Source organism: Crinia signifera, chromosome 2 (assembly GCF_055691185.1).
Source record: "Crinia signifera chromosome 2, ASM5569118v1, whole genome shotgun sequence".
In the NCBI taxonomy this organism is placed as follows: domain Eukaryota; kingdom Metazoa; phylum Chordata; class Amphibia; order Anura; family Myobatrachidae; genus Crinia; species Crinia signifera.
In genome coordinates, this window is record NC_139218.1 from 359,862,598 (window position 1) to 359,887,592 (window position 24,995).

The following is a 24,995-nucleotide window of genomic DNA, read 5'->3' on the forward strand; positions in this document are numbered from 1 at the left end:
ATGCATATATTACTGGCATATGAATAACATTGGTGGGCAGTGATGACAATAATATATACATTGTTGGCATGTTGCCAGCAATGTATATATTACTGGCTAATTAATAATCATTGGTGCACAGTGGTGCCAGTAATATATACATTGCTGACCTGTGCCAGCAATGTATATATTACTGACTTAACATTGGTGGCCAGCGGTGTGCTCCGTTTTGAGCAAGGCGGGGGGCGGGGCCAGCAGCGCTTTGTGTTCTGGCTGGGTGATCAGCGAGGGAGCAGGGGCTGCAGGGCTTTGCAGCAGCAGCCAGCCGGCCAGGAGATGATGAGCGGGGCGGCGCGGTGTGCAGTCGGACCACAGCAGGGTGAGTATATGACACTGGCGAGGGGGCGGGGGGAGGCAGCGGGGCGGGCCGCCGGGCTGAAAGTGGTTAATCTTTCAGCCCGGGGCAGCGTACACACATGGCGATGATGGATGAAAAACCATCCATCATCGCCACATCTGCTGGTAAAACCAGCAGATGAACCACTTAACTAGCGATGATGCGGGAGCGCGCATCATCGCTAGTCGCCAATCTGGGAGGCATACACACTGGGCGATTTTCATCTGAAAATCGGTCAAAACTGCTGTTTTGACCGATTTTCAGCTGAAAATCGTTAAGTGTGTATGGGCCTTAAGGCATTAAGCTAGCCAGTTTGCATACTGCACAGCCACTATGTAGGTACAAATACCAACAGGAATTACAGAAGTTTCATTAGTTGTTAACTGGCATAGCTTTACAGCATTTATTGGCAGTCTCCTGAAGCGGACACTTTAATAAGTCACCTCTTAAACACTTGCCTGGCATGGCCTCATCAGATGTGACCAAGCTGTGCTTTCATTGGACAGTTGCTGGGATAAGCTTCCAGCACTTGCCAATCTAATGGGTCCTACAAGTTTACTAAATTGTTCAGAAAATGCCTCAAAACACATAAAATAGTGATTTAAATGCATGGCCCCACTGGTTATTAATCAGTCAGGGCCAATGTTCTAAACAGGGAACACTGACCCAGACACCTCACTCTGCAGCGCTGTGTGCTGACAGACACAGAATCAGCCTGTATGTAGGGCCCATTAGAGTGATGTTGCCGACCCTCTGCATCCTTGTACCCTGCCACTTGCTGATTGGGCAGCCCAGCAGCTACTGCAACGCAGTGACTGCAGACAAGGCACCGTGAAGAAACTTAGGCCCCGTACACACCAGAACGATCCTGATTGTTAGTAGATCGTTAGCAGATTGTGTGATGGTCGCACGATCTGCATCCAATATGATCCCAATCCGATCGGAGTCTGTATCCAGTTGAATGGATCTTTTACAGATCCTACCTGCCGCAGGCTAATCATGGGCTAACAATAAGGTCACTGTTGCACTTGGGCTGCTTACCAGTAATGCAGACATACATATGCAGCGGTAACAAATTCAATATTATATTCAGGTTTAAGTATATGATTATCTCCCCTGACAGGATCCAATGCCAATTATATAATCTGGCTTGGGTTTTAAGAGGAGGTTTAATATGGCCCTTTAGAATGACCAATATAGATACCAGCATATCTACATGGTAAAGTGAGAAGGGCTTTTGAACCAAAGTACCAAAAATGTAGCCACTTACTTGATCTGCTTGTTCACAATGATACCGACGGCGTGCTGTGTTACATTGTAGATACGGCCCGTTTTGCCATGGTAACATTTGTGCGGCATGCCTTTTTGGATCGTGCCCATGCCCTGGAAAAATCGGAATGTATTAAAGAGTTGCTCTAATCTCCTTTCACTTTTAAACAAACTCAAGTTTTCACTTAATAAAACATAGCACAATTGATCAAACGCTGTTTCATCATCAGGTAACCATAGTTACTAGTGTGTTCCCATTACAGTAACACTGGAGAACACTATTTGTGGAGAGTTAGAGAACACTATTTGTGGCAGTCACAATAGGAACAAAGACTGGACACCACAGGGACAGTTTTTGGTATAAATGCTGGGTTGATCAGAAAAATGTAACAGGACTGCCATTTCGGTGCAAAAACACACAAGCTTGTACATGCTCTCAGAACCGGTGAAATGTATGAATCATATTTACTTAGAAAGTAAATATTAAGGAGAAGGATCATCATAGAGCACCAAGTCACTTATTTGGCATTTAATTTTATTCTCCTATTCATACTGAAGTGTGACTCCAGCCTCACTACATGACCGAAGAAACTGAAACCCCAAGAGGTTAAGTTCTTACCTTGATGTCCACAATATCACCCTTTTTGTAGATGCGCATGTATGTTGACAGGGGAACCACTCCTGGGAAGCAGAAATTTGAATAAAACTTAAGTGTGAAAGCCAAAAATGATCAGAAATCACAAATCTGCTAGTTTAACCGACAAGACTCAGTAAACCACCTTTTAAAACAGGGATGGGGAACCTTTGACCCTCCAGCTGTTGAACTACACCACCCAGAATGCCCTGAAACATTTTTTGCATGGCTAAATAGCAAATCCATAGCAGGGCATTCTGGGTTGTGTGGTTCAACAGCTAGAGGGCCAAAGTTTCCCCATCCCTGTTTTAAAGGATAACCATTATAACAGGCACCTTAAAAAAGACCTCAGGCAAATTTGATTTAGCCAGATCTTGCTCACAATGGATATCATTAAACCTGGAAGGTTAGGGTGCCTTGAGGAGAGTGTTTGGGAACTATAACTAAATTTGTGCTATTGTTAATAGCATTGATCTATCTTGTGGCGCTACATACACAGCAATACAGGAAGGCCAAATGTCAATACTGCGCATAGACATTCTCACAGCGTTATACAAAAATAAAGAACAATGAATGGATTGGTTTATAGAAATCCTGAAGGTGACAAACCATTCCGTACTAACTTATTGCTAAAATGCCAGGACAACTGAATTGGGTACTTGTTTCCTAGCACGGCGCCCACGATATTCAGTTGTATGGAATCTTATGCATTGTATCGCATGCGATGCGATTTTAAATTGTATAACCACCCTAATTGTTTATTCAATGTTAAATGGCCCCCTATACAATTTTTAATTGTATAACCACCCTAATGGGTGCTTACAATGTTAAATGCACCCCCACTATCAACGGCAACCCGAAGTGTGGCATGCGCATCCTCCGACCTTTTCATACCTCCACTATCCACGTCTTCGTGGAGTTGATTTTATATAGTGTGGCGAGCGCAGCGAGCCACCAAGCCTGAAGCGTGGCGAGTGCAGCGAGGGGACACATTACTTTACATGTATTTCGCGGCCATTTGCCAGACTATCTAAAATAAACTCCACGCCGACGTGGATGGTGGGGGTATGAAAAAGTCAGAGGACGTGTTCCGCCACCCCTCGCCGCGCTTTGGGTTAGCACCCTGTACGGTGCTTATACAATTAATAATCTTATAGGGGGACCATTTAACATTGAAAAAACCCATTAGGGTGCTTATACAATTTTAAATTGTATAACATCGTCTGACATCGCGCAACTTTGCATCGCATCCCATTGTATGGCTTATGGTATACGATGGGCACCGTGCTAGGAAAGTACCCTGAATTGTCCTCACTCCAGACTGGCCAGGTACAAATAGAATTGAGACAAGTACATAGACAAGTTTTTAATCCCCTGATATAAAAGCCTTTGCTGCGGCCACTTACCAAGCAGAGGGAAAACCTGTGACCCTGAGCAAGAATAAGTCACCTCACCATAAGGGAGCAGGACACAGAATCAAAGGTGGCAGCAACCTAGTGCCTCAGCTAAGATCCTAGCCAACAGACCATTGCATTCACATTACATTTAGCAATATAAGCGTATGCACAGTATAACCTCACAGCAAGTGTCTGTCATCAAGGGTAGCACACTAAGGGGGGGCCACTGCTGACAGGCTCCCTGGCGAGATGCCAGCCACCACCGTGATCCAACATTTTTTATAGTAGGAGCGGTATTGTCGCACACAGGGATTTGCGACTAATGTAGGGTACACACCAGGACGACCCGCTCACGATGCACATCGTGAGCGGGTCGTCAGTGTCTCGTCCGACCCGCTCACAGTGACGCGGGGGGGGGGTCCGATCCGATGGCGACCCGCACCCGGCTGTATGGTCGTCATTGAGATCCTACCTGCAGCAGGTAGGATCTCAATAACGACCGACCCGCGGGACCGCTCATCGGATCGGTATCGGTCCACACCAGGACAGAAAAGGGCCCAATCACCACACAATCTACATCCAATTGGTCGGAATTGGATCTAAATTGAGGGGATCGGGCCCTAGTCGTCCTGGTGTGTACCCAGCATTAGTCACAAATACCTGTGCTTTCAGACTGACAGTCAGGAATGGCCTTGACATTGAACAGGTGAATGCAAACTATTAATGTCAAAAAACGGACAATGTTTCCACCTGCCGGAAATATTAACCAATATTGAATACCGCCGGCCCCCCTAAAATTACATAAATCCATAAGTGGTGACAAATGCTAGGTACACACCTAAAGATTACTGTCCAATGCATCTGGCAGATGTAGGGGGGGGGGAATAAATAAATAGTTGCTCAGACAATACACTAAGATTTTGATTAAAAACAATTTTGGCCAACCAGACAAATCTTTAGGTGCGGACTCAGCTTAAAACAGCACTTTCACTGAAGCTTTTATTTTATGAAACACTGCACTAAACAGTGTGTTACCTTGCAATTGCTAAGTGCCATGTGATTGCAGCAATGCCAACTTCGCTACTGAATACCGGAAAATAAACATTTTTAAACAAAAGTTTGACTCAATATATTTAATTAGGGGGGTGTCAATCACAGAACACTGCAGGCCAAATATCCTGGGTGGAGCAGTAGTAGGTGGGGTGCACTTGATATATATGGACCTTCCAGGACCTCATCAGATGGACCATATTAAAAATGACAGCTTTACTTACCATGTTTGCGGAAGGGTCTGGAGAACATATACCGGGTGCCACGCCTTTTACCCCTTGTGTTCGTCATTTTTGCACCTTACTGAAAAATATAGAGAGAAGTGGGTCATTGCTGTCCCCATGCACCAGAGAACAGTGAACATTTTCCCCAGGTGACAGGGGGCTCTAGCTTCTAACTATAAAAAATAAGTTTGTGTATAATCCTGAAACCCCAGCCAGCAGAAAGTTGTTCTGGAACATAAGCAAATGTTTATTTATTATGTACGGTGACAGGAGAATCACCACATTATACATGCACTGGGAAAACAGGAATACTGATGGCAGCCCCAGTTAGCAAGGGCAGTCAACATACTGCACTCCAGCTGCTGTGGGACTGCAGATCTCAGCATGCCCTCAGTTTTACTATATCGTAACAATATACCGGAAGGGCATGTTGGTATGTGTAGCTCCCCTGGTATAACAAATAACCCACTGGGCTTCCTCCCCCATTTATATTAAAGGCCAGTGACAGTGGGTGATACTGTATGGCCGCTGTAGAGACTGCAGACATCATCCACTTGTGGGCATGTTACCAGTGACCCGCAGGGTCACAGGGAGGCAGAGCAGACTTGATAAAAGGGGGAACCAGGTTGGGATTCTCCACGCACACATTGCCGGGCCGCAGCCGCCCGCACACACCACAGTCGCTCCGACTCCCACACCGGCCCAGTAACAGCCTCATCGCACCCCAGACCGCACACGGCCAGCTCCCGGGGCACTCGCCCCAACATTGCGGCCACCGGTATAGCGCCCAAACCGGTGAATGAGGCGATTATCCCCGTATTACCGGGAGCCAGGTTCTCACGCGGCTACCTGCAAGATGGCGGGTCCAGCGGAAAGAGAGCGTTGTGGCCCCGCCTCTCCTCACATCACCCCTCCGGGGCTGCCCGTCACACTGCCTGCTGGGCCTGACACTCGCGACCGCCGTGTAACGGGTGGTACACCACAGCACGGTATACATCGGGGCAGAAGCCGGCGGACAAAACCAATCGTGACTAAATATTCGTGCACCGGACATGAGCATGTGGCAGTACTTTGGACAGCTAACTAAGGGCTTGCCCATAGAGGTCGTCATGGCGGCGGCGGCGGCTACTTGCTGGCAGTTTGAGACCGCCCTGTAAGGTGAAAACCACGTGATGTCAAAAGGGTATATATGGCTACTATACTATGGCTCACCTGCTTGCATGGGTTCCATGCCGTATACGGCACAATTGTTATATAATATGTATGAGTGCTTCTCAACTGACAGAAAGTACAATAATTAGTACAGCAGTGGATCTGTGTAAAATGTGTCATTAATCTTGCCTTGCCCCCGGAACTATTTTATTATTTCTTAACATTTTTTTTATATATAGAGATCTTCTCGGTGTGCCGGTGCTACAGATGAGTGTGGCTCCATCTGTATACCGCAAACTTGCCTACCTGACCCTCTCCATGAGGGAGAAAATGCTCTGTTCCGGCACTTCCCATGCATTATTGCCATCACCTGTGGTGAAACACCTTTCTTATGAATAACCCAGCTCCCCACAGGTGATGGCAATCACACATTACCAGGGAAGTCCAGGAACAGAGCATTTTCGGTACGTGTTTAGATTTACAGCGGCAGCATGGCCGCACGCTACTTCCAGGTTGCGCTCCCCACACTTTCTAAAAGAAACTCCATGCCAACGAGGATAGTTCATACCCCCACTATCCACGTTCGCATGGAGTTGATTTTAGATAGTGTGGCGAGCATAGCGGGCCACCGAGCTCCGCAAGGGGACACAGACCCAGAAGTAGCGCGCGGCCATGCTGCCGCCGTGAAACTAAACAAGTACCGCATTTTCTTACTCATGGAGAGGGTCAGGTAGGCAAGTATGGTATAGGGTTGCCGACTTTTAGAATCTCCTCTCTGGGAGAAGCCTTCTGCAGCAGTTCGGGGGGCGGGGCTTGAGCGTGCCTTCATTAAGCCACAGCCCCCAGGATGTCAAATAGCCAAATTCACGGATCTGGGTGGAGGGGGCGATTGTGCCATTTTAGCCCCACCCCCTCCATTGAGACCTGCGGATTGCAGCATTTAAATGCAGAGGTCGGAGAAAGACGGGCGCGATCGGGGGACGCATTGAGGGTCCCCATGAATCCGGGAGGGTTGCCCATCTTTCCGGGGGACGGGAGGGGGACCGCTGGTTAGGCCCCACAGTGGCAAAATGGGGGCGTGGCCTCACAGGAGTGATGCTATTTATAGGCCATGCGCCCTTACCACTAGGCTCCCAAATTTCAGGCGCGTGCAACTGTCCCGCCTAGCGCTAATCTAAAGTTGGGAGGTACGTTACAGACTGCATACCTGCCAACTTTTTGAAGGGGGAGATCGGGCCGCGCATGCTCCCGAAAATGGGGCGTGGCCTTTAAAAAGGGGCGTGACCTCGCAGGATGACACGTTGTCCGGCCGCACCCTCTTTTTCCGCCAGGCTGGGGGGACTCCCAACTGCTCCCCCCCCCCCCCCCACCACGGGACAATGGTGGCCCTGGGTGGGACGCGGGAACGTCCCTGAATACCGGGACGTTCCCGCGGTAAGTGAGACAGTTAGGAGGTATGAGACTGTCACATTTTAAAATCCACAGGTGACCTGGAAAACATGAACTGTTATCCTGAGGACTGGGTTTGAGAACGGAACCACTGCTACCGTACATACTGTACTTTCCTACACTTCCGATACCTGATTATTCGTTAGTCCACCTGCCGACCGGGTGGTCATTCCTCTTCCCAGGGAAGTGGGCAGAATGGGGAGATAAATACAGTGTGTCCCCTGTCCCTGCGTGTGGAGGGGGCAGGGCCTAATGATGTTATTCTATGCTAGTCAGTTCATTCAATATGCCTAATCACATCATTTTCCCGATTAGGGGGCGCAATCTAATTATATGTTATCTTGGCTCTGCCCCATCTGCCTCTGGCTCTGCCCCATCTGCCCCTGCATCAACTCTGTGTACCGGAAATGGGACAGCTGGATATTTTATTATACCCCGTTCTCATTGCCTAAAAAACCCGGGTATTTGGCAGGGCGAGCGGTAATTTCCCGTGTCGTGTCTCAGTGTGAACGCGTCCTTTTGAAATTCCCGGGTGTTATGCCCCGGGAATTACACACGGGTTTTTTGCAGGGTTTTTCCTGGGTAAAACACGGGTGTACTTCAGTCTGAACAGCGCAGACACGGGTTTTTCAAACATGATGGAAAAAAAGAAGCTCATTGGCGGATGTGATCATGTGACGTGACGTCCATTTCATGCTGCGTCTGACGTCCATATGCTGCGTCGAGGAGAGCAGACATGTCGCACTGGAGGGATGAGGAAGTGCTCGAGCTGCTAGCAGTGAGAGGAGAGGAGGAGATAAAAAAGCAAGTGACCGGCACAGTGAAGGACTCCGTTGTTTACTACAACATCGCCAAAATCCTGTCTGCCCGTGGCATCGTCAAAACGCAGCAACAGGTAGTGAATAAACTCAAAGCCCTGCGGAAGCAGTATGCTAAGGTCCATGACCTAAACAGGAGGAAGAGTGGTGGTGCCCGTATGGACTGGCCATTTTATGACCAGTGTAATGTCATCTTTGGGAACTCTGCACTGGCTAATCCCATATCACTGTCCTCCTCCAGCAGTTTTGCTGGCAGTGCAGCAAGTGTCTGTGAAGAAAACGCAGTAGCAGCAGCAGCGTCACCCATTGACCTTGAGGCCACAGACAGTGAAATGGATTCCCGCTCAGTCCATGGTGAAGCCCAATGTGAAGTTCTGGATTCATCATTTAACTCCCACAATTCAGCTGTAGGCCCCACGGCATTCTCTTCACCTGTGCAGCATCCGCCATCACCTTTGCAGCGACCACCATCAACGCCTGCATCATCACTACCTGCTGAAGGAAGTCCAGCCTTTGAAGCATTGCCACAGAGTGCACGTCCAAAGTTGCGGACCAACAGTAAGTTTATAACTTTTTACACACACCATTATTACACAGTACTATATTTTTGTTTATTAAAGAAATATGTCGCAGCATGTAGCAAGAGTGCAGGAGGGAAAAGGCCTCAAGCATGCATGTGCCAACACTGCTTTTTTATTTAAGTATTTTTGAAATTTAACATCCACATGCATCTGTGCAGAGGGGATCTGATTCAGGCCTGTCAGCAACATTGCTAACACGTCTGAATGAGAAGTTAAGGTTTTACTGATATCTAGCCTTCAGCACAGATGGTTTTCCAAGTGCATGGGCACCAACAATGTCTTTTGGGTAGAAGGAGAAGTAACATTATTATAGTCTTGTATAGTAATGTGTTGTTTGTTTTTCCCATAGTTTATAATGTGCCACTGAGAAGAAAGAGGTCCACTAAGATGGAACAAGCCACAAAAGCAATGACCACCGTAATGCTTGAACACCTGAAGGAAATGGATAATTCGATGCAAGTTCATGAAGATGCTCGTCTGCAGCGATTTATGGACAATGAGCGTGACCTACAGAACACGTTCATTACTGCCATTGTTGGTATGCATGAGCGTATCAATCGAGAGAACCGAGATACGCAGATGGAGTTCCTTAATAGTCTATTTAGGGCACAAGGCCATGCACTGCCCCAGCCACCACACAATAATTTTCAGTATGGTTATCCAATGTATAGCGCAGGCCAACCAAATTTTGTAGGCCCAACCCAGGGGAACATGGTGCCATACAGCACACCTCACCCACCACCAATGTCACACCTTTTCCCTGAGTATGCTGCTGGGACTCCTCAGCCTCAAGCAAATGACCTCCATTTCCCTGAGCGTACAGCAGGTCCACCTCAGCCTCCCCCAGTTCCACCGCACTCCTCAGAGTATGCGTCTGGGACACCACAGCCTCCAGCAAATCCTCGACATTTCCAAGAGCGTACAGCTGGTGCACCTCAGCCTCCACCAGTTCCTCCGCAGTGCCCCGAGTATGCTGCTGGGACACCTCAGCCTCCAGCAAATCACTGCCATTTCCCTGAGCGTACACCGGGTGCAACTCAGCCTCCCACAGTTCCACCACACTGCCTTGATTATGCGGCTGGTCCACATAGTCATGCGGAGAATCGAACGGCTCCAAGAAAGGAAAACCCCCGCTACCATGTGCTGTAGAGGTGTTTATTGACTTTTTGTTTATTTGTCTGCCCACCCGGCCTGTACAGAAGTTATGTAAGGCATTTGGGTATTGTCATTACAGTTTTATTATATTTTTCTATGTGCATTTTTGGTACACTTTATGCTATTTAACTAAAAAAATATATGTTGTACATATGAATAAAATATGTACAAACAAACAGAAATGTTTTTGAAGTTTATTGAAAATTAAAAACTATAGTACACTAGTGGGTTAAAGCAAATATGTTATTGGTAATGGTGTTGCGAATGTCTTCTGCACATGTGTTTGTCCCCTCATACATCTCAGAATCTGCAGAGTGATCTGATTCCTCAGGCTCCAGTACGGTCCATTCTGGTAGAAACTGTTCTTTCTTAAACTCACATATGTTGTGCAACACACAGCAGGCAGCAACTACATGAGGCATGAAGCTGGTATCAATGTCATTGCGCTTCATTAAACAACGCCAACGGCCTTTTAGACGGCCAAAGGCATTTTCTACCACCATTCGTGCAGAACTGAGGGTGTGGGTGAAATCAATTTGTTCCGGGGTAAGTTGATGGCGCTGGGTGAACCCCTTCATTAACCATCGTCGTAATGGGTATGCTGCATCCCCGATTATATGTACTGGGATCTCCACCCCATCGATGATCTTCGATTTCTGCAAAGTAAAATAAGAGTTACAATATGGAATTCTTGGAGTACAAGTATGCTATTCAGATTGCCACTTTTCTCTACCGGTGTAAAGAGAGACATTGAAAAACAACAATACATGTGGTACGTTGGTTATACATACATGCATACATAACACTAAAAATATCCCAACTGCAACATGCAAAAACATATCTTTACCTCTCTAGGGAACAACCAGCCATCCTGCTTCTCCTCAGCAATAAGGTATAGGTCCGAATTTGCTAGAACCCTTGCATCATGGGAACGGCCAGGCCAGCCAATGAAGACATCAGTGAAGCTGAAAATATAAAGTGTTAAGATTTCTGTTTAGTTACCCTAGCAATACGCAAAGTACAGTTTAATATTATCATAAAAAAATGTACTTACCAATATTTGTGGTCCACTACAGCCTGTAGAATTATGGAGTGCCAGCCTTTGCGATTAAAGTAATCCGCATGGTTTTCTGTGGGGGCAATAATAGGAATGTGTGTACCGTCTATAGCTCCAGCACACTGTGGATATCCACGATGCAGGAAACCAGCGATGATGTCGTCCAACCTTTGTCCTTGAGGTAAGGTGATGAAACGACGGTAAAGTCCTTCCAGCAAAGCCTGCGTCACCTCATGGACTATAGTGCATACAGTGGATCTCCCCACTCCAAACAAGCAGGCGACTGTGCGGTATTCTCCCGGTGTAGCATACCACCATAGCGCTATCGCTAGTCTCTTTCTAGGTGAGATGGGTATTCTGCAGTTTGTGGTCTGTCTGGAAAGTGCAGGGGTTAGAAGGTCCAGCACATACTGAAAGGTCCCACGTGACATGCGAAAATGCTCCATCCACTGGTCATCCTCATAACCCTCCACTGTAGACCAAAATACCTCGCCATGAGAGCAGTCTCTGGTCCACATTCGCCGGGTACTGGATGTGCTGAACCTCAATATGGAGGTAACGCTGGAGGTGATGAAAGCTCTTCTCCTTCGCACATAATGAAGGCGAGCACTGTCTCTCTCAGCAAGAAATTGCGCTCTCCTCCTCTTCAAAGTGCATTGTGCAAGGTAGCACAATGTAAGCAGCTGCAGCAAGCTCTCATTTGCTGCATGAAACAGCAAAATGGTGCAAAACAAAAGCATCTCATCAGCCATGATTCCAGCAATGCAGTGTGCTTGGAAAAAACAGGCCACTTTATATGACATCATCCTCAGCCAGCCAATAACAGCTGCTTTCTAAAACAGCCAATCACAGCTACTTTTTCAACAGCCAATCAAAGCTGCTTTTATATTCACACACTTGTTGGCAGGGCAGACCAGGGGAAGCAGTGTGAACGCGTCATACACGGGAATTTCCCGGGTTTAAGGTGCTGTATGAACGGGGTAGAAAAGTATCCATTCTCTGTGCCCCGCCAAAAACCCGGCAAGAAAAACCCGGGATTTTGCAGGGGCGGCAATGAGAACATGGTATTAATGTACCAAAAAAAGGATGAGGCTTGTACAAAGCAGGTATATTTTGATGGCTCAGGATGGGGTTTGGGTGGATTGGGTTTAACGTGTAAATATTGGAAGTGGTGCAATAACCCGTTTCATGTAATATTAAATAATACAATGTAACAAACCAGATGCTGTGTCAAATAAAAAATGTAGTATTGTCTATCCAATGGTTAACCAACAATGGTCTTTATCAATGGTAGGTATCAATTGACTGAAAATGATGGTTCAAAGCATAGATGGGCATCACTAGTGGCAACACGTGATGATGGGAGCCAATCAGAGAGAACCTTTGCTTTGGTCACTGTTATGCAATTACCCTGTATTGTTCTAATGTGTGCCCTCTGTACGGTGATGCAAACTACTTGTGGTGCCTTAAAATTAAAATTTTATAATAATAACTCCCTTTCTCCTGCAACGCAACCCTAACGCCATTGTGCAAATCATTCTGGTGCCATCCTTATGACTGTCAACATTGCAATTGTTAACTTGATGGCATCCCTGTAATGGGATACATACGGAAGATTGGCAGCTCCGGCAGCCCGTAGGAGGGAATACTAACAGGGATCAACTATGAATGGTACCCTCCCCCCTGCCCTCCCTTAAACCTCCCTTCTAGCAGCCTAACTCTAGAACTACCCCGCAGCCTGACCATAATAACCCTACCCACTTGTGCCTAACCCTAATCCCTGACACCTAAACTCATTTATATTTGAAAAGCATAAGTCAAAGCAGTCAATCATCTGCGGCTTTACAAATCTGTCCTGAAAGATGTGTAATGTAGAACAATCAGATAGTGGGCAGGATGTGCCAATCAGCTCGGGTACATCCCGCCACCTGTCGTCGTGATGCTCATTTCATATGTTAGTACATATCAATGCAAAGGGAAGCTCTTTCTAGAGCTGCCCTTTGTAATCGCTGCCTCTGCCAGGACCTCTGGGTCTATTACCCGGGTGTCCGTCTGCGCATGCCCAGAGATGCTGGCGGCCACGGGGGCATACTAGGAGGGATCCTTGTTGGATCCCTCACACAGCAGCGCTGCGGAGAGGAGCCCATAAGCTTCTATTGGGTTCCACCAGCTAGAGTTAACATACCTGCATCTCACATGCGGTAACACATAGATTCTGGGCCAATTGTCCAGGGTATGGGTTAACTGCCGTCGGGCAGCCCCGGGAAGCCGTGAAACGCTTCCATTCCCAGCTCAGGAGGGTGGAAACAAAAAGCCACCTTAAGTGCTGCTGCAATTTTACCATGGGCTCTAATAACATGGGGCACATAATCCAGGAATTACAAGCCGTTAGTAAGTGCTGCTGTAATTGAGTTTGGCCATGAATGAGCAATTTGAAGAGTAGCTTGAGAACCATGACACAGGGCTCCGATTTTACACTTTATGGGGGAGGAGTGAAATGTTGGGCGCCTGTATGTGCCAGCCACCAGTATGCAAATGTTTCTGGCTCCGGGCAGGCACACACATATATTTTCAGATCACTACCCTGGGGGTAGCGTGCTTAAAGACAAGAAAAGACACCCATTTCGGCCCCCAAACAGGACCTTTTCTCGCTGTGACCATTAGTTGGTCCGGTTTAGGCACCTTGTGTGTCTAACCCCAACTTTATTGAGCGCCAAATGTCAAACGCCCATTGACTTTGCAGTATTACAAATGTGTCACTGGGATGTGTCTGTGTTACAAATGTGTCACTGGGATGTGTCTGTGTTACAAATGTGTCACTGGCCTTCTCCACTCCAGTGCAATGGTTACTGAGATATCAGTGTGTAGCCAGTACTGTGCTTTGTACTTTAGTTTTTACCTGCCACTGCAGGGCACACACCTGAGTGACAGTAGACATGGGCAGAGATAGACATGTCCCTTGGGTAGAATGTGGTACACCCCTTCAAAGGAACTCATGTGATGCCTTACAGGTAGGGATGGCCATCGTTTCCATTGCCATTGATGGCAATAGTGCAACTGGCCATAGTGTGAAACTATGCAATGGATGACAATAGTGTTACCTATCAATGGTCATCCATTTTGTTTGACTGATTGGCCTGTGGGCCAATCAAAACATGGGGACGGGGCTTCACATGTGTTGGGGGGCGGAGCTATGCTCAGTGTCCCAACACTTTGAAATAACAAAAAAAAGAAAGAAAAACATTGGTTTTGCTGTGTCATCGATGGAGGGAAACCATCTGGTTCTTCCCCGTCGATGGCAAAAGTATACGACATCAGCCATAAACCATTAATGATTTTGAATCATCGATGGTCAATTGCCATCCTTAAGGTGTGTACACACGGGGGCGATATTGGGTGAAATCGCTGGGAATATGGTCGCTGAGCGACCATATGGCCAGGGATTTGGAGTGCTGCTGGCGATAAATCGCCAGCTGCACGCTCCCGTGTGCACTCCCTAAAGCCCCGTACACACGGGGGAGATATATTGCTCAGCCATATATAGCTGAGCAATATATGGCTGAGCAATATATTGCTCAGTTTCTCCTTTTCATCAGCGACCAGAGATGGTCGCTGCCGGTGGTAATCAGCTGGTCGCAGGAGCAGGTTCCTGCGACCAGCGATCACTACAGGGATAAAAACGGGAGCGCGCACCCGGCGGCATCGCCGGTGCACACTCCCATCGTGGACAATATGGTCGCTTAGCGACCATATTTCCCGCGATATTGTACAAAATCGCCCCCGTGGGTACGCACCTTAATGGTCGCTGGTCGCAGGAGCATGCTCCTGCGACCAGCGACTTCCCCCGGCGCTGAGCAGGATGTCAGCGTCGGAGAGATCAGCGCTGCTGCTTCTTCCCCCCTTCCCCGTGACACATACACAGCGGCGGCTGCTGCGTGCACGGAACGCTGTACGGGGGCCATATCTGTGTAACAGAGGATGCTTGTGCTACTCCGTGTGGCCACGCCTGCAGCTGCCGCGTTACCGCTGAGCACATACACCGCACACATCACATGTAGCCAGTCACACACACAGCCCCATAATACGTCACGGGGAAGGCGGATCCATACCATGCAAGCTGCCCCCCGCCCTGTGCCGCTTTTCCCTCCCTCCGAGTCCTGCCTTCGTCTCTCGTCTCTGTACCCCCCTGTAGCAGTGTCTCCTTTTCATCGCTGATGAAAAGGAGACACTGAGCAATATGATTGCTAGCAATATATCGCCAGCAATCATATCGCCCCGTGTGTACACACCAATACTTAAAACGCGATCTAGTATCTCACTGAAACTACTTTTTAGAAGTAGGCAAGTATGATTTAATATATCCTACAAAATACAGCTAAATAGTATGTGTTTGTGTTACATATATTATTCTGAATCCAGCAATGCTCTAATCACCTGTAACAGAAAAACACAGCACAGACAATGGTACCCATAGATGTAATTATGGGAACTAAGGGGGTTATTTTCGTTCACTCTTTCTGACAAGTTCCTTCTTAAGGTGCGTACACACAGGGGCGATTTTGTGCAAAATCACAGGAAATATGGTCGCTGAGCGACCATATTGCCCGCAATGGGAGTGTGCATCGGCGATATAACGCCGGGTGCGCGCTCCCGTTTTTGCCCCTGTGGTGATCGCTGGTCGCAGGAACATGCTCCTGCGACCAGCTGATTACCACTGCCGGGCTCCCCCCGGCAGTTTCTTTTTCATCAGCGACCATCTCTGGTCGCTGATGTAAAGTAGAAACTGCATAACTCCCAACATGACCCTCTCCAGGAGGGACAGAATGCTCTGTTTCTGGACTTTCCTCTTAATTTAGGGATTACCATCACCTGTGCTGAAACACCTTTCTTATCAATTACCCTGATTAAAACAGGTGATGGCAATCATAAATGAACATGGAAGTCCAGGAACAGAGCATTCTGTCCCTCCTGGAGAGGGTCATGTTGGGAGGTATGAACTGAGCAATATATTGCTCAACCATATATTGCTCAGCCATATATGGCTGAGCAATATATCTCCCCCCGTGTGTACACAGCATTAGATGGACAAAACCAAAAAAATGGGCACTGCAGGTGCGGCAGAGGTTACTTGTGCAGAGAGAGTTCGATTTGGATGGGGTTTTACTTCAAAGTAAGATCTATATCGCAGTGTAAAAATAAAGCAGTCAGTATTTACCCTGCACAGAAACAAAATAACTCACTCAAATCGAATTCTCTCTGCACATTTTACATCTGCCCCCCTGCAGTGCACATGGTTTTGTACATCTAAGAAGGAATTTGTCAGAAAGAGTGAACCAAAATAACCCCCTAAGTCAGGGGTGGGGAACCTCAGGCCCGGGGGCCGTATGCGGCCCCCGTAGCCGGTCTGAGTGGCCCTCCCATCAGCCCCTCAGCTTTGCTGAGGTTCCCCACCCCTGCATTAGGTCTACTGCGTGCGTCCAAATTCCATACTGACTGAGCTGATCTGTGATTGGCTGCGGGCTGCCAATCAGGGCTGCTTCCTGCCTAGCTGCTTCAACCAGGTAGTCAAGTACTGTCAAGTACAGGGGAATTCTCGCGAGAGGTCGGTCGTTCTCGTGAGATTCCACTTAATCAACAGCAGCCGGAGACTGTCAGTCCTATTCAGCGGCAGCCACCGGAGCGTGGGACGGCTGCAGCAATTTGTAATATCATTTTTTTTCATTTAGGCCCCCGAAGGATTTTTTCCCCTTACAAACGGCCCTTGGCACAAAAAAGGTTCCCCACCCCTGCCCTAAGTTCTCATATTGCCAAAAATACTTGGGGCCAATGCAATAGCCCGCAATTCGTTTATGGCGGCACAGTTATTCCTTTTATAGGCTGATTTATTGTAAAATATTTTATCAGGGGATACCTGCAAATATTAGGTATCTTCCAAATTTATGGAGGGACTGCAGCAGATATTGGGATATCATATCTTCATCTTCAACAGCACCAGCAGCCCTCATAGGTTTCCATGGGGGATGCGATGCTGTCAGAATTACTAGGCTGGCATTCCAGATTTTGGCCCCCTGTAGCTACCACCAACTGAAGATGGCATTGTGCTCCTTAATCACAAAACATATCAATTGTGTGGGCTGGTTGTGTGTATAGAAGGTGTCAGACATCCGCTTACAGAAGCCCGTGTGTGCTAGGGAGAGCCGAGGCTGATCCGCCTCTGTGTGTGCAGGGGGCGGCTTATATAGGGTTAATGCGCCCTAGTATAACCTGCACTATGTAGGCGTCATGTGACCGGCCGACTAGAACGCCCGTCTGCAGTAGCGCCCGGCCGTGGATTATGTACCCGGTAGGTCACCTTGCTCCCCCATTGGGACACCCGCTGCGGGCACTGATCGCATCTGCATGGGTGGTAAGAGCCGCGGGTGGATCAGCAGGAGAGGCCGGGGATGACTGAGGCCTACTGGTAACATCACTGTCATAATCATTGCAAGAGCTGTCAGCATTGTCTGCACTGAGTCACTGTGTGCAATGTACATGGGCATGTATTACCAGTATCCTTTCCCTATGGTTAGAAACGGGGTTATATACCAGGTTAGATACACCTGAGTACATCTGCAGTAGTGAGGTGGCCTCACCTGAGGGTTTTGCAGTAATATACGATTGATCTATGGGGGGAATTCAGTTTAGTGCAGTGTGCCATTCTTGGTTCCTGCCATCATCTAATGCTGTCCCAGTACTGGTTTATGTTGGCACTAATGTAAATGGGTGATATGTGCGCAGCTGGGTATCGCCGCATTACACACCAGTAGTTTGAATTGAATTTCACCCCATACATGTGCTTGTTTCATGCCTTGTCAGGTGACATGTAGGGCATTAGTCAAAGTTTTTTGCGATCTGTGACCATACTGATTGCTCGCTGTCGCTGCTCGCATGGTCAGTATTTAACTGACCCCCCTGCACATGGCGTTTCCACCTCGCTGGGTTTTTACAGTGATGTGGACACGGCGAAGCTCGCGCCTAAATGATTCGCAACTTTGCAAATCAACCAGAATAAGGTCCCATGTGCGTTTCTCTGCAACTCCGTCAGGTGAAAATTCAACTAAAAGGCTCAGTTTTGTAGCTTAGCAATTTTTATTTCTTTAGTGCCTAATTAATACTCCTCTCAGTACATAGAATAGTTATTCATGTATTTCTTTGTCATATCTCTGCTATGGTCCAGGAGAGTCCTATACCCCTTTTACACCAGAGCCGCAACCCGGATTATTGCCGCTTTAGTCCGGGACGGGGCTTGGTGTAAAAGGGCAAAAATAAATAATAATAACCCGGGTCCTGTTACCCGGTGTCCGACCCGGCAAATTTTCAGGGTCAGACATGGGGCTTCCCCCGGAGTCAGGGGCTGTGTAAATGGGTAACCCGGGTCATCCGACCCAGGGACCCATTTCCTCCAATCAGGGAGCACCAACCTCCGGACCGCAGCGCCCTGAGGTCAGTCCGGAGGTTCGGCAGGGGCTGCGTACAGCCTCCGCTGCTGTCTGCGGTACTATGCAGACAGCAGCAGAGGTGAATGGATGCCTGTGTGCGACATCCATTCACCTCATGCACGGAGACTGGGGGCAGCCCAGCAGCTTACCTGGGTGCTGGGCTTGCCCCCAGCGTGTCGGTCGTCATTGTGGGGGTGTCAGGCGGTGTTGCGGGGGTGACGGTCGGCGGGTTTCCCGGCGCTTGGAGATAATGACATCTCAGAGCGCCGGCTCAGGGCCTGAATTCACCGGCATAATGCCGGGGGACGCCGGTGTAAAAGGGAACAACTGCCGGGTCGCATCCGGGTCCAAAACCCGGGTGCGACCCGGCAGTTTTGGTGTAAAAGTGGTACTACAGAGTTATTTAATAAGCCTTGCGGCTAATTGTTTCAATACAACCCCCATAGTGGCCTTTTAAATTGCCAGCTGGAAATGAAAAAAAAAAAAACCTATGTTGCGGGTTTCTTACAGCCATAGCGGTTTGCTATTTGGGAGGGTATTCAATTGGTGGTGGTTTTTTTGCATAGACGGAAAACGGCACTAATCCGACCCCTGATTATTCAATTGTGGCCATTTTCGACCCTTTTGAAGGCTTTTTTTGCCTTAAAAAAGTGGCAAAAATTGTGGCTCTGCTAATTCTTTGATCCAGGTGTTTTTCGCTCCTGACAAATTTTTACAATAGGAAAAATGGGCCCCCCATTTGAATAGGCTGCGTGCCAAAAACGGCGAATATTTACTATTTTTTCACCTAGAGAAAAAAAAGAAATGAAGTCTGGCGCTAAGTTATATTAATGCTTTATGGGAATATTGTCTTTATAGCAGTGGTCCTCAATTGTGTCTGTACTCAATCAAAAAATAGGTCAATATCTCTTGAAGTGAGATTTCAATGGATATTTTAAACCAAATCCAAAAATTGGATGATGAGGTACTGCAATTTACTAAAAGTGGTATTCACTCAATAGACACCATCAATGCAGCCTGGCTGAATTAATTGTGAGTGTCACACTGACTGTAATTTCAGCAGTAATGCGTATTTATTTTTACTCTAAAATGAATAATAAAATAAATTCAAAAAAATTATCGTATAAGGAAAAAATTATTTTATAAACAATCTATTTAAGTATTCAACAGATATATCTTTGCATTATTTCATGATTTGCTACACCACATTATAGCTATATAAATATAAAAAAAATATTTTGTATAAACAGCAAGTGGCCACTTGTAACTATAATGTATTAATTTGTATCCAAGGAACTCTGCTGATAAACCCCTTGGATACAAATTACAGCCTAAAAAGCTGACTTGTTATATTGTGATTCCAAAGAAAACATCAAACAATGTTGTGGCTTTAATGTGGTGTATGAAATAATCCAAAAATAAATCTGTTGAATACTTGTATAGTTTATAAAATATTTTTTTTCCTTTATATAATAATTTTTTTATAATTTATTTTATTATTGATTTTAGAGTAAAAATAAATAAGCATTAAGGTGCATACACACGGGGGGAGATATATTGCTTGCAATATATGGCTGAGCAATATATTGCTCAGTGTCTCCTTTTCATCAGCGACCAGAGATGGTCGCTGATGAAAAGGAACCTCTGCTGGGGGAGCCGCAGAGGTAATTATCTGGTCGCAGGAGCAAGCTCCTGCGACCAGCGATTACAATGGGGCAGAAAACGGGAGCGCGCACCCGGCGATTTATCGCTGGGGCACACTTCCATCACTGGCAATATGGTCGCCTGCGACCATATTCCCAGCGATTAGAGCCCATATCGCCCCCGTGTGTACACAGCATAACTGCTTAAATTGCATTCAGTGTGAGACTCATTAATTCAGCCAGGTTGTATTTTTTCACCTAGGCCAAAACTCAACACTAATTGAATACCCCACTCAATGGAAGGACTGAAAATGAAACACATTGATTTGTAGAGAGAACACTGTTTTTGTTTGTCATTTCCCCTCTACACACACACCCACACACACACACAGCCCCCCCCCCCCCCCCCCCCCCCAAGATTCTGTGTGTATTAGAATCACGCCTACCTGCAGTAATTCGAAGTGGGCGAGTGGTACTTAAGGCTTTAAACCTTGCTAAATCTACCTCACAATTGAGTTCCCCTATAGGGACTGGTTGATATGTGAATGAGTCAGCAGCCGCTAATGCTACTGCTTACACCAGCATATGGCACTCTTGGTGTCTAATTCTAAACATTGACGCTGCGGCTGTGCATTGTAGATTGCAGCATTTTGCATTGACCTGACCAGGTAACCTCCCAGTCTTCACCCAGGAACATGTATAGTTTTACCTTGCCGTTTCTACTGCAAGCAATCCTGCATGCACAGAGCTGCACAGTCACTCAACTGCACTGTGGTACATGTTTATCACCATTTTATACCATAAGTGTTGTGACTTTTTGTCATACTTAAACTCATTTGATAATCTGTCTTTGGGGGGTATCCTAATTTACCACAGGTAATTGTATCACAGGGGGGAAACCTTTTTGCCCCCGAAAGCTGATGTGAGCTGCGGCTAATGAAGGTACTTATTTCACCTGCCTTAGGCGAAACAAAACACCAGCTTTTTGGGGAACAGAATGCGAAAACACAACCTTGATTTTTCACTGATAATTGAACACCTCACTTTGGGGGTTATTTTGGTTCATTCCTTCTGACAAATTCCTTCTTATACCCCTTTTACACCGCCTCAAAAGTCTGGGTCTTCGGCGGGTCAGACCCGAGTCAGAGGCGGTGTAAATCTGTCACGCCGTGTCCCTTTACACGGGACTTCTACCCAGGTCCTGACCTGGGTAGAGGGCGGTATAAATGGGTACGCCGGGTCGGATGACCTGGCTCCCATTTACATCAATGGGGGGACGTACAACCTGCGGACCACAGGTTGTACGTCCCCCATCGATGTAAATTGGAGTCATGATGTCATCTTCAAGCGCCGCCTCCATCAACACTGCGGGTGGGCACCGCAGTGTAATGGAAGTAAATCCCAGATCCGACCCGACTTGGATCCTTCTTCCAAATGCCTGGTCGGATCCGGGATTTTTGGTGTAAAAGAGGTATTAGATGGACAAAACCATGTGCACTTCAGGGGTGCAGATGTAAAATGTGCAAAGAGCATTAGATTTGGGTGAGTTATTTTGTTTCTGTGCAGGGAAAATACTGACTAGTTTATTTTTACACTGCAATATAGATCTCACTTTGAAGTAAAACCCCACCCAAATCTAATTCTCTTTGCACAAGTTACATCTGCCCCACCTGCAGCGCACATGGTTTTGTCCATCTAAGAAGGAATTTGTCAGAAGAAGTGAATTAGAATAACCCCTTTTGTGTTCCTAAACATATGCTGTATTATTGGTCATTCTTATAAATTCAGGGAATTATTTATTTACAGTTTCTTATATAGCGCGTTACAGCTGGAAATCGTACTAAAACAAACTGGGTAGGAACAGACCTACATAGAGGTAGGAGGGCCCTGCTCGCAAGTTTACAATCTATAGGAATTGTGGGGGGGGGGGTTGGGTTTATTTTTATTTTAAAGGATCTCTGATTTAAATTAAATCACAAAGAAAAACAGCAAGTAGCTGAATACACTACAAGAATATCCTCTTGAAATAAATAAAAGTCCAAATATTTAACAAGGATTGAAAGCACATTGTGTAGGTGATTGTAGTTATTTTTAGACAGATAAGGTGGTCCTTATTGGCTGACTCCTGCACAAACATTATGTACGCATAGATTACTTTTTTCTATTCAAACTTCATGTTGGGATTAAAGGTATTTAACAAAAATATTTTGTTGTTTGTATGTATCCATAGCTGCTGAAGAATGACCAACTGATTGTATCCCAAAGGCTTAATTAATTAAAAGGCAAGTAATCTAATTCCATTCCATTTGTATAATGTATACTGCTTTATTGTTGATGTAAGAACAATTTCTGTTTAGAGAGTTGTCTCCATTTGTAAAGTGTTTTTGTTTCTTTTTTTTTTTAAGCAAAATAATAATTGTTATAAAATAAACTTCTGTTATTCCACTCAAGTGACGGAGATCTTGGCTTAGGCCAGTGGTTCCCAAACTGTGTGCCGTGGCTCCCTGGGGTGCCGTGGGACACTTGCAGGGGTGCCACGGGTTGGTGGTCCAGGACCAATTCAAATTATTTATGATCAATTATTTATGGACAAAACCAGAGCTGGTGACTGCCAATAATAAAATATGTGTACAAACAGAAGCACATTATGCCCTTTACCACATAATGGAACCTAAAAATAACAAATAAACACAGTCTACTTCATTTTATATTTATTTTTCTGCATTTTGGGGGGCCTAGGGGTGCCCTGGAAAAATTCTGATGCTCTAGGGTGCCGTGATTCAAAAAAGATTGGGAACCCCTGGCTTAGGCACTTTTCCAAAACTTGTGAAACAGTGACTGTCTGCTCTCCCAGCATACATACCCTGACACAGGACTCATACTCCACATGTGCAGTAGGGTCCAGTACGTTACTCGACTGTTGCAGCCCATTTGCATTGGCCCCTGAATCAGGCCCAGAGTGTGCATGTTGCACATAAGCTTTAACATTGCCAGGGCAGAACCCAGCAGTGTAAACTTGCGTTGTTGGATATTTGTGGCAAAAGTAAAGATTTTTAGTAGCCTCTGTATCTGTGACATCAGCTTTTAATACACTCCAGCAGATGAGCTATATAATGGGGGTAATTTAGTAGGATGAGAGATTCAGAGAGTGAGAGAATTGGTAAGAAATCTCCAGTTTTTTTTTTTAAAGTGGCAATCATTTAAGGCCCCCATACACTAGCCGATTTTGGTCAGATTTCAGCCAGATCAGTCAGATCTGGCCGAAATCGGACCAAAATCGGCTAGTTTTGATGTCCCCTCAGATCCGATGCGCGGTCCCGTGCGCATCGGATCTGCGTCGGGTGGTCGGACCTGCTGCACGTCCGACCACCCGACTTGGGACCTAGTGGGGCGGCGGTGGAGGGAGCAGGGGGGGCTGGGGACGCTGCGGGGGACACAGGCGGCATAGAGCCGGGCAGGGGGAGCCGGCCGGGAGCTGTCAGTAATGAATAAAAAAAAAAAAGCCCATACAATGAATGGGCGGCCTGTGATTGGCTGAGCGCTCTCTCAGCCAGTCAGCAATTGGCTGAGAGAGCGCTCAGCAGCCAATCACAGGCTGCCCATTCATTGTATGGGCTTTTTTTTTTTATTCATTACTGACAGCTCCCGGCCGGCTCCCCCTGCCCGGCTTTATGCCGCCTGTGTCCCCCGCAGCGTCCCCAGCCCCCCCTGCTCCCTCTACCGCCTCGCCGCACAGACGCTGTCCCCAGCAGCGGGGGACACAGACGTGTCCCCCGCAGCGTCCCCAGCCCCCCCTGCTCCCTCTACCGCCTCGCAGCACAGACGCTGTCCCCCGCAGCGTCCCCAGCAGCGGGGGACACAGACGTGTCCCCCGCAGCGTCCCCAGCCCCCCTGCTCCCACCTCTGTAGCCCCCCCCTGCTCCCCGGGTTTTTTACATGTGATAAATCGAGACGATTTATCACATGTAAAAAATGGCACATTAAGTGCCAATCTAATCAAGCTCCCCCGGGGAGCAGCCGGGGAAGCTCAGGGGGAAGTCGGGGGCGACTTGTCCTAAGGACAAGTCGCCCTAGTGTATGGGGGCCTTTACACTGCAAAACCAGTGTGATTTTGCCATGTAAATGATTGTCGCTTTAAAGAAACCTGGAGATTTCTTACCAAATCTCTCACTTTGTGAATCTCTCATCCTATTACATTTCACCCTAAATTGCTTAGAAAAGTATGTATGACTGTAAACAGAACTGTGTCTGTCATATGCAGTGTAAGGGGGTTTCTAATTACCTCTAATTTGTAAGGGTATGTAGAAACAGACAAAGGTCGTTACTAGTTACAATCTATTTTCAAGAAGTGTGTTTTTGTAGGTACAGATTGAGTGTACCTTCTACAAAATGGTCGGGACCAGAAGCATTTTGTATAACGGATTATTCTGTATTTTGGAATACTTTTATATTTCAGTGAGGTATTGTGCATTTATGTTGTATAAGCACATCAAACACACAAAATACACACACACGCATTTTATTTGTGCATGAAACAAAGTTTGTGTACAATCTCAGACACTGAATTTGAATGCCAAGCAATTATTTTTCTTGCACATATTTAGTGCCAATTACATATCATGTCCCCAGTAGCGCCAGTTGCAGATGTCCCCAGTAAGTTTTGAGCAACAAAAAAGAAAACAAAATACATTTTGGAAACAGTTTTGTCAACA

At 46.8% G+C, this 24,995-nt stretch overlaps 3 protein-coding genes and 1 non-coding gene across 8 annotated transcripts in view; 2 read left to right on the forward strand and 2 right to left on the reverse strand.

Moving 5' to 3' along the window:
* Positions 1–5,877, reverse strand: part of RPL21 (ribosomal protein L21) — a 13,955-nt gene extending 8,078 nt beyond the window's left edge. Inside the window, exons 1-4 of the mRNA XM_083169875.1 lie at positions 5,800–5,877; positions 4,951–5,029; positions 2,265–2,326; positions 1,647–1,759 (exon numbers count right to left, since the gene is read on the reverse strand). Coding sequence (XP_083026001.1) covers positions 1,647–1,759; positions 2,265–2,326; positions 4,951–5,017 — 242 coding nt within the window. The 5' untranslated portion in view covers positions 5,018–5,029; positions 5,800–5,877. The remainder of the gene's footprint in view (positions 1–1,646; positions 1,760–2,264; positions 2,327–4,950; positions 5,030–5,799) is intronic.
* On the reverse strand, positions 1,482–1,614 carry LOC146061857 (small nucleolar RNA SNORA27). The gene has a single exon (XR_014471301.1). It is a non-coding gene; the product is annotated as a small nucleolar RNA SNORA27 (small nucleolar RNA).
* A 125-nt stretch (positions 5,878–6,002) lies between the features above and the next one.
* The window catches only part of MTIF3 (mitochondrial translational initiation factor 3), a 30,533-nt gene continuing 11,540 nt past the window's right edge, over positions 6,003–24,995 (forward strand). Inside the window, exons 1-2 of one of the 5 annotated variants that reach the window (XM_083169872.1) lie at positions 6,003–6,133; positions 22,514–22,565. Coding sequence is in view for 1 of the 5 variants with exons in the window: in XM_083169870.1 (XP_083025996.1) it covers positions 6,123–6,133 (11 nt within the window). In the remaining 4 variants the exon portion in view is untranslated. Of the gene's footprint in view, positions 6,134–17,355; positions 17,506–17,603; positions 17,623–22,513; positions 22,566–24,995 lie in introns of those variants that run through there. The other 4 variants (XM_083169871.1, XM_083169873.1, XM_083169870.1 and 1 more) reach the window with 4 other exon arrangements.
* On the forward strand, positions 7,621–12,248 carry LOC146057977 (uncharacterized). Its single transcript, XM_083169868.1, has 2 exons — positions 7,621–8,927; positions 9,300–12,248. The coding sequence occupies exons 1-2, from the start codon at positions 8,288–8,290 to the stop codon at positions 10,097–10,099; spliced, it is 1,440 nt and encodes a 479-aa protein (XP_083025994.1). The 5' UTR covers positions 7,621–8,287; the 3' UTR covers positions 10,100–12,248.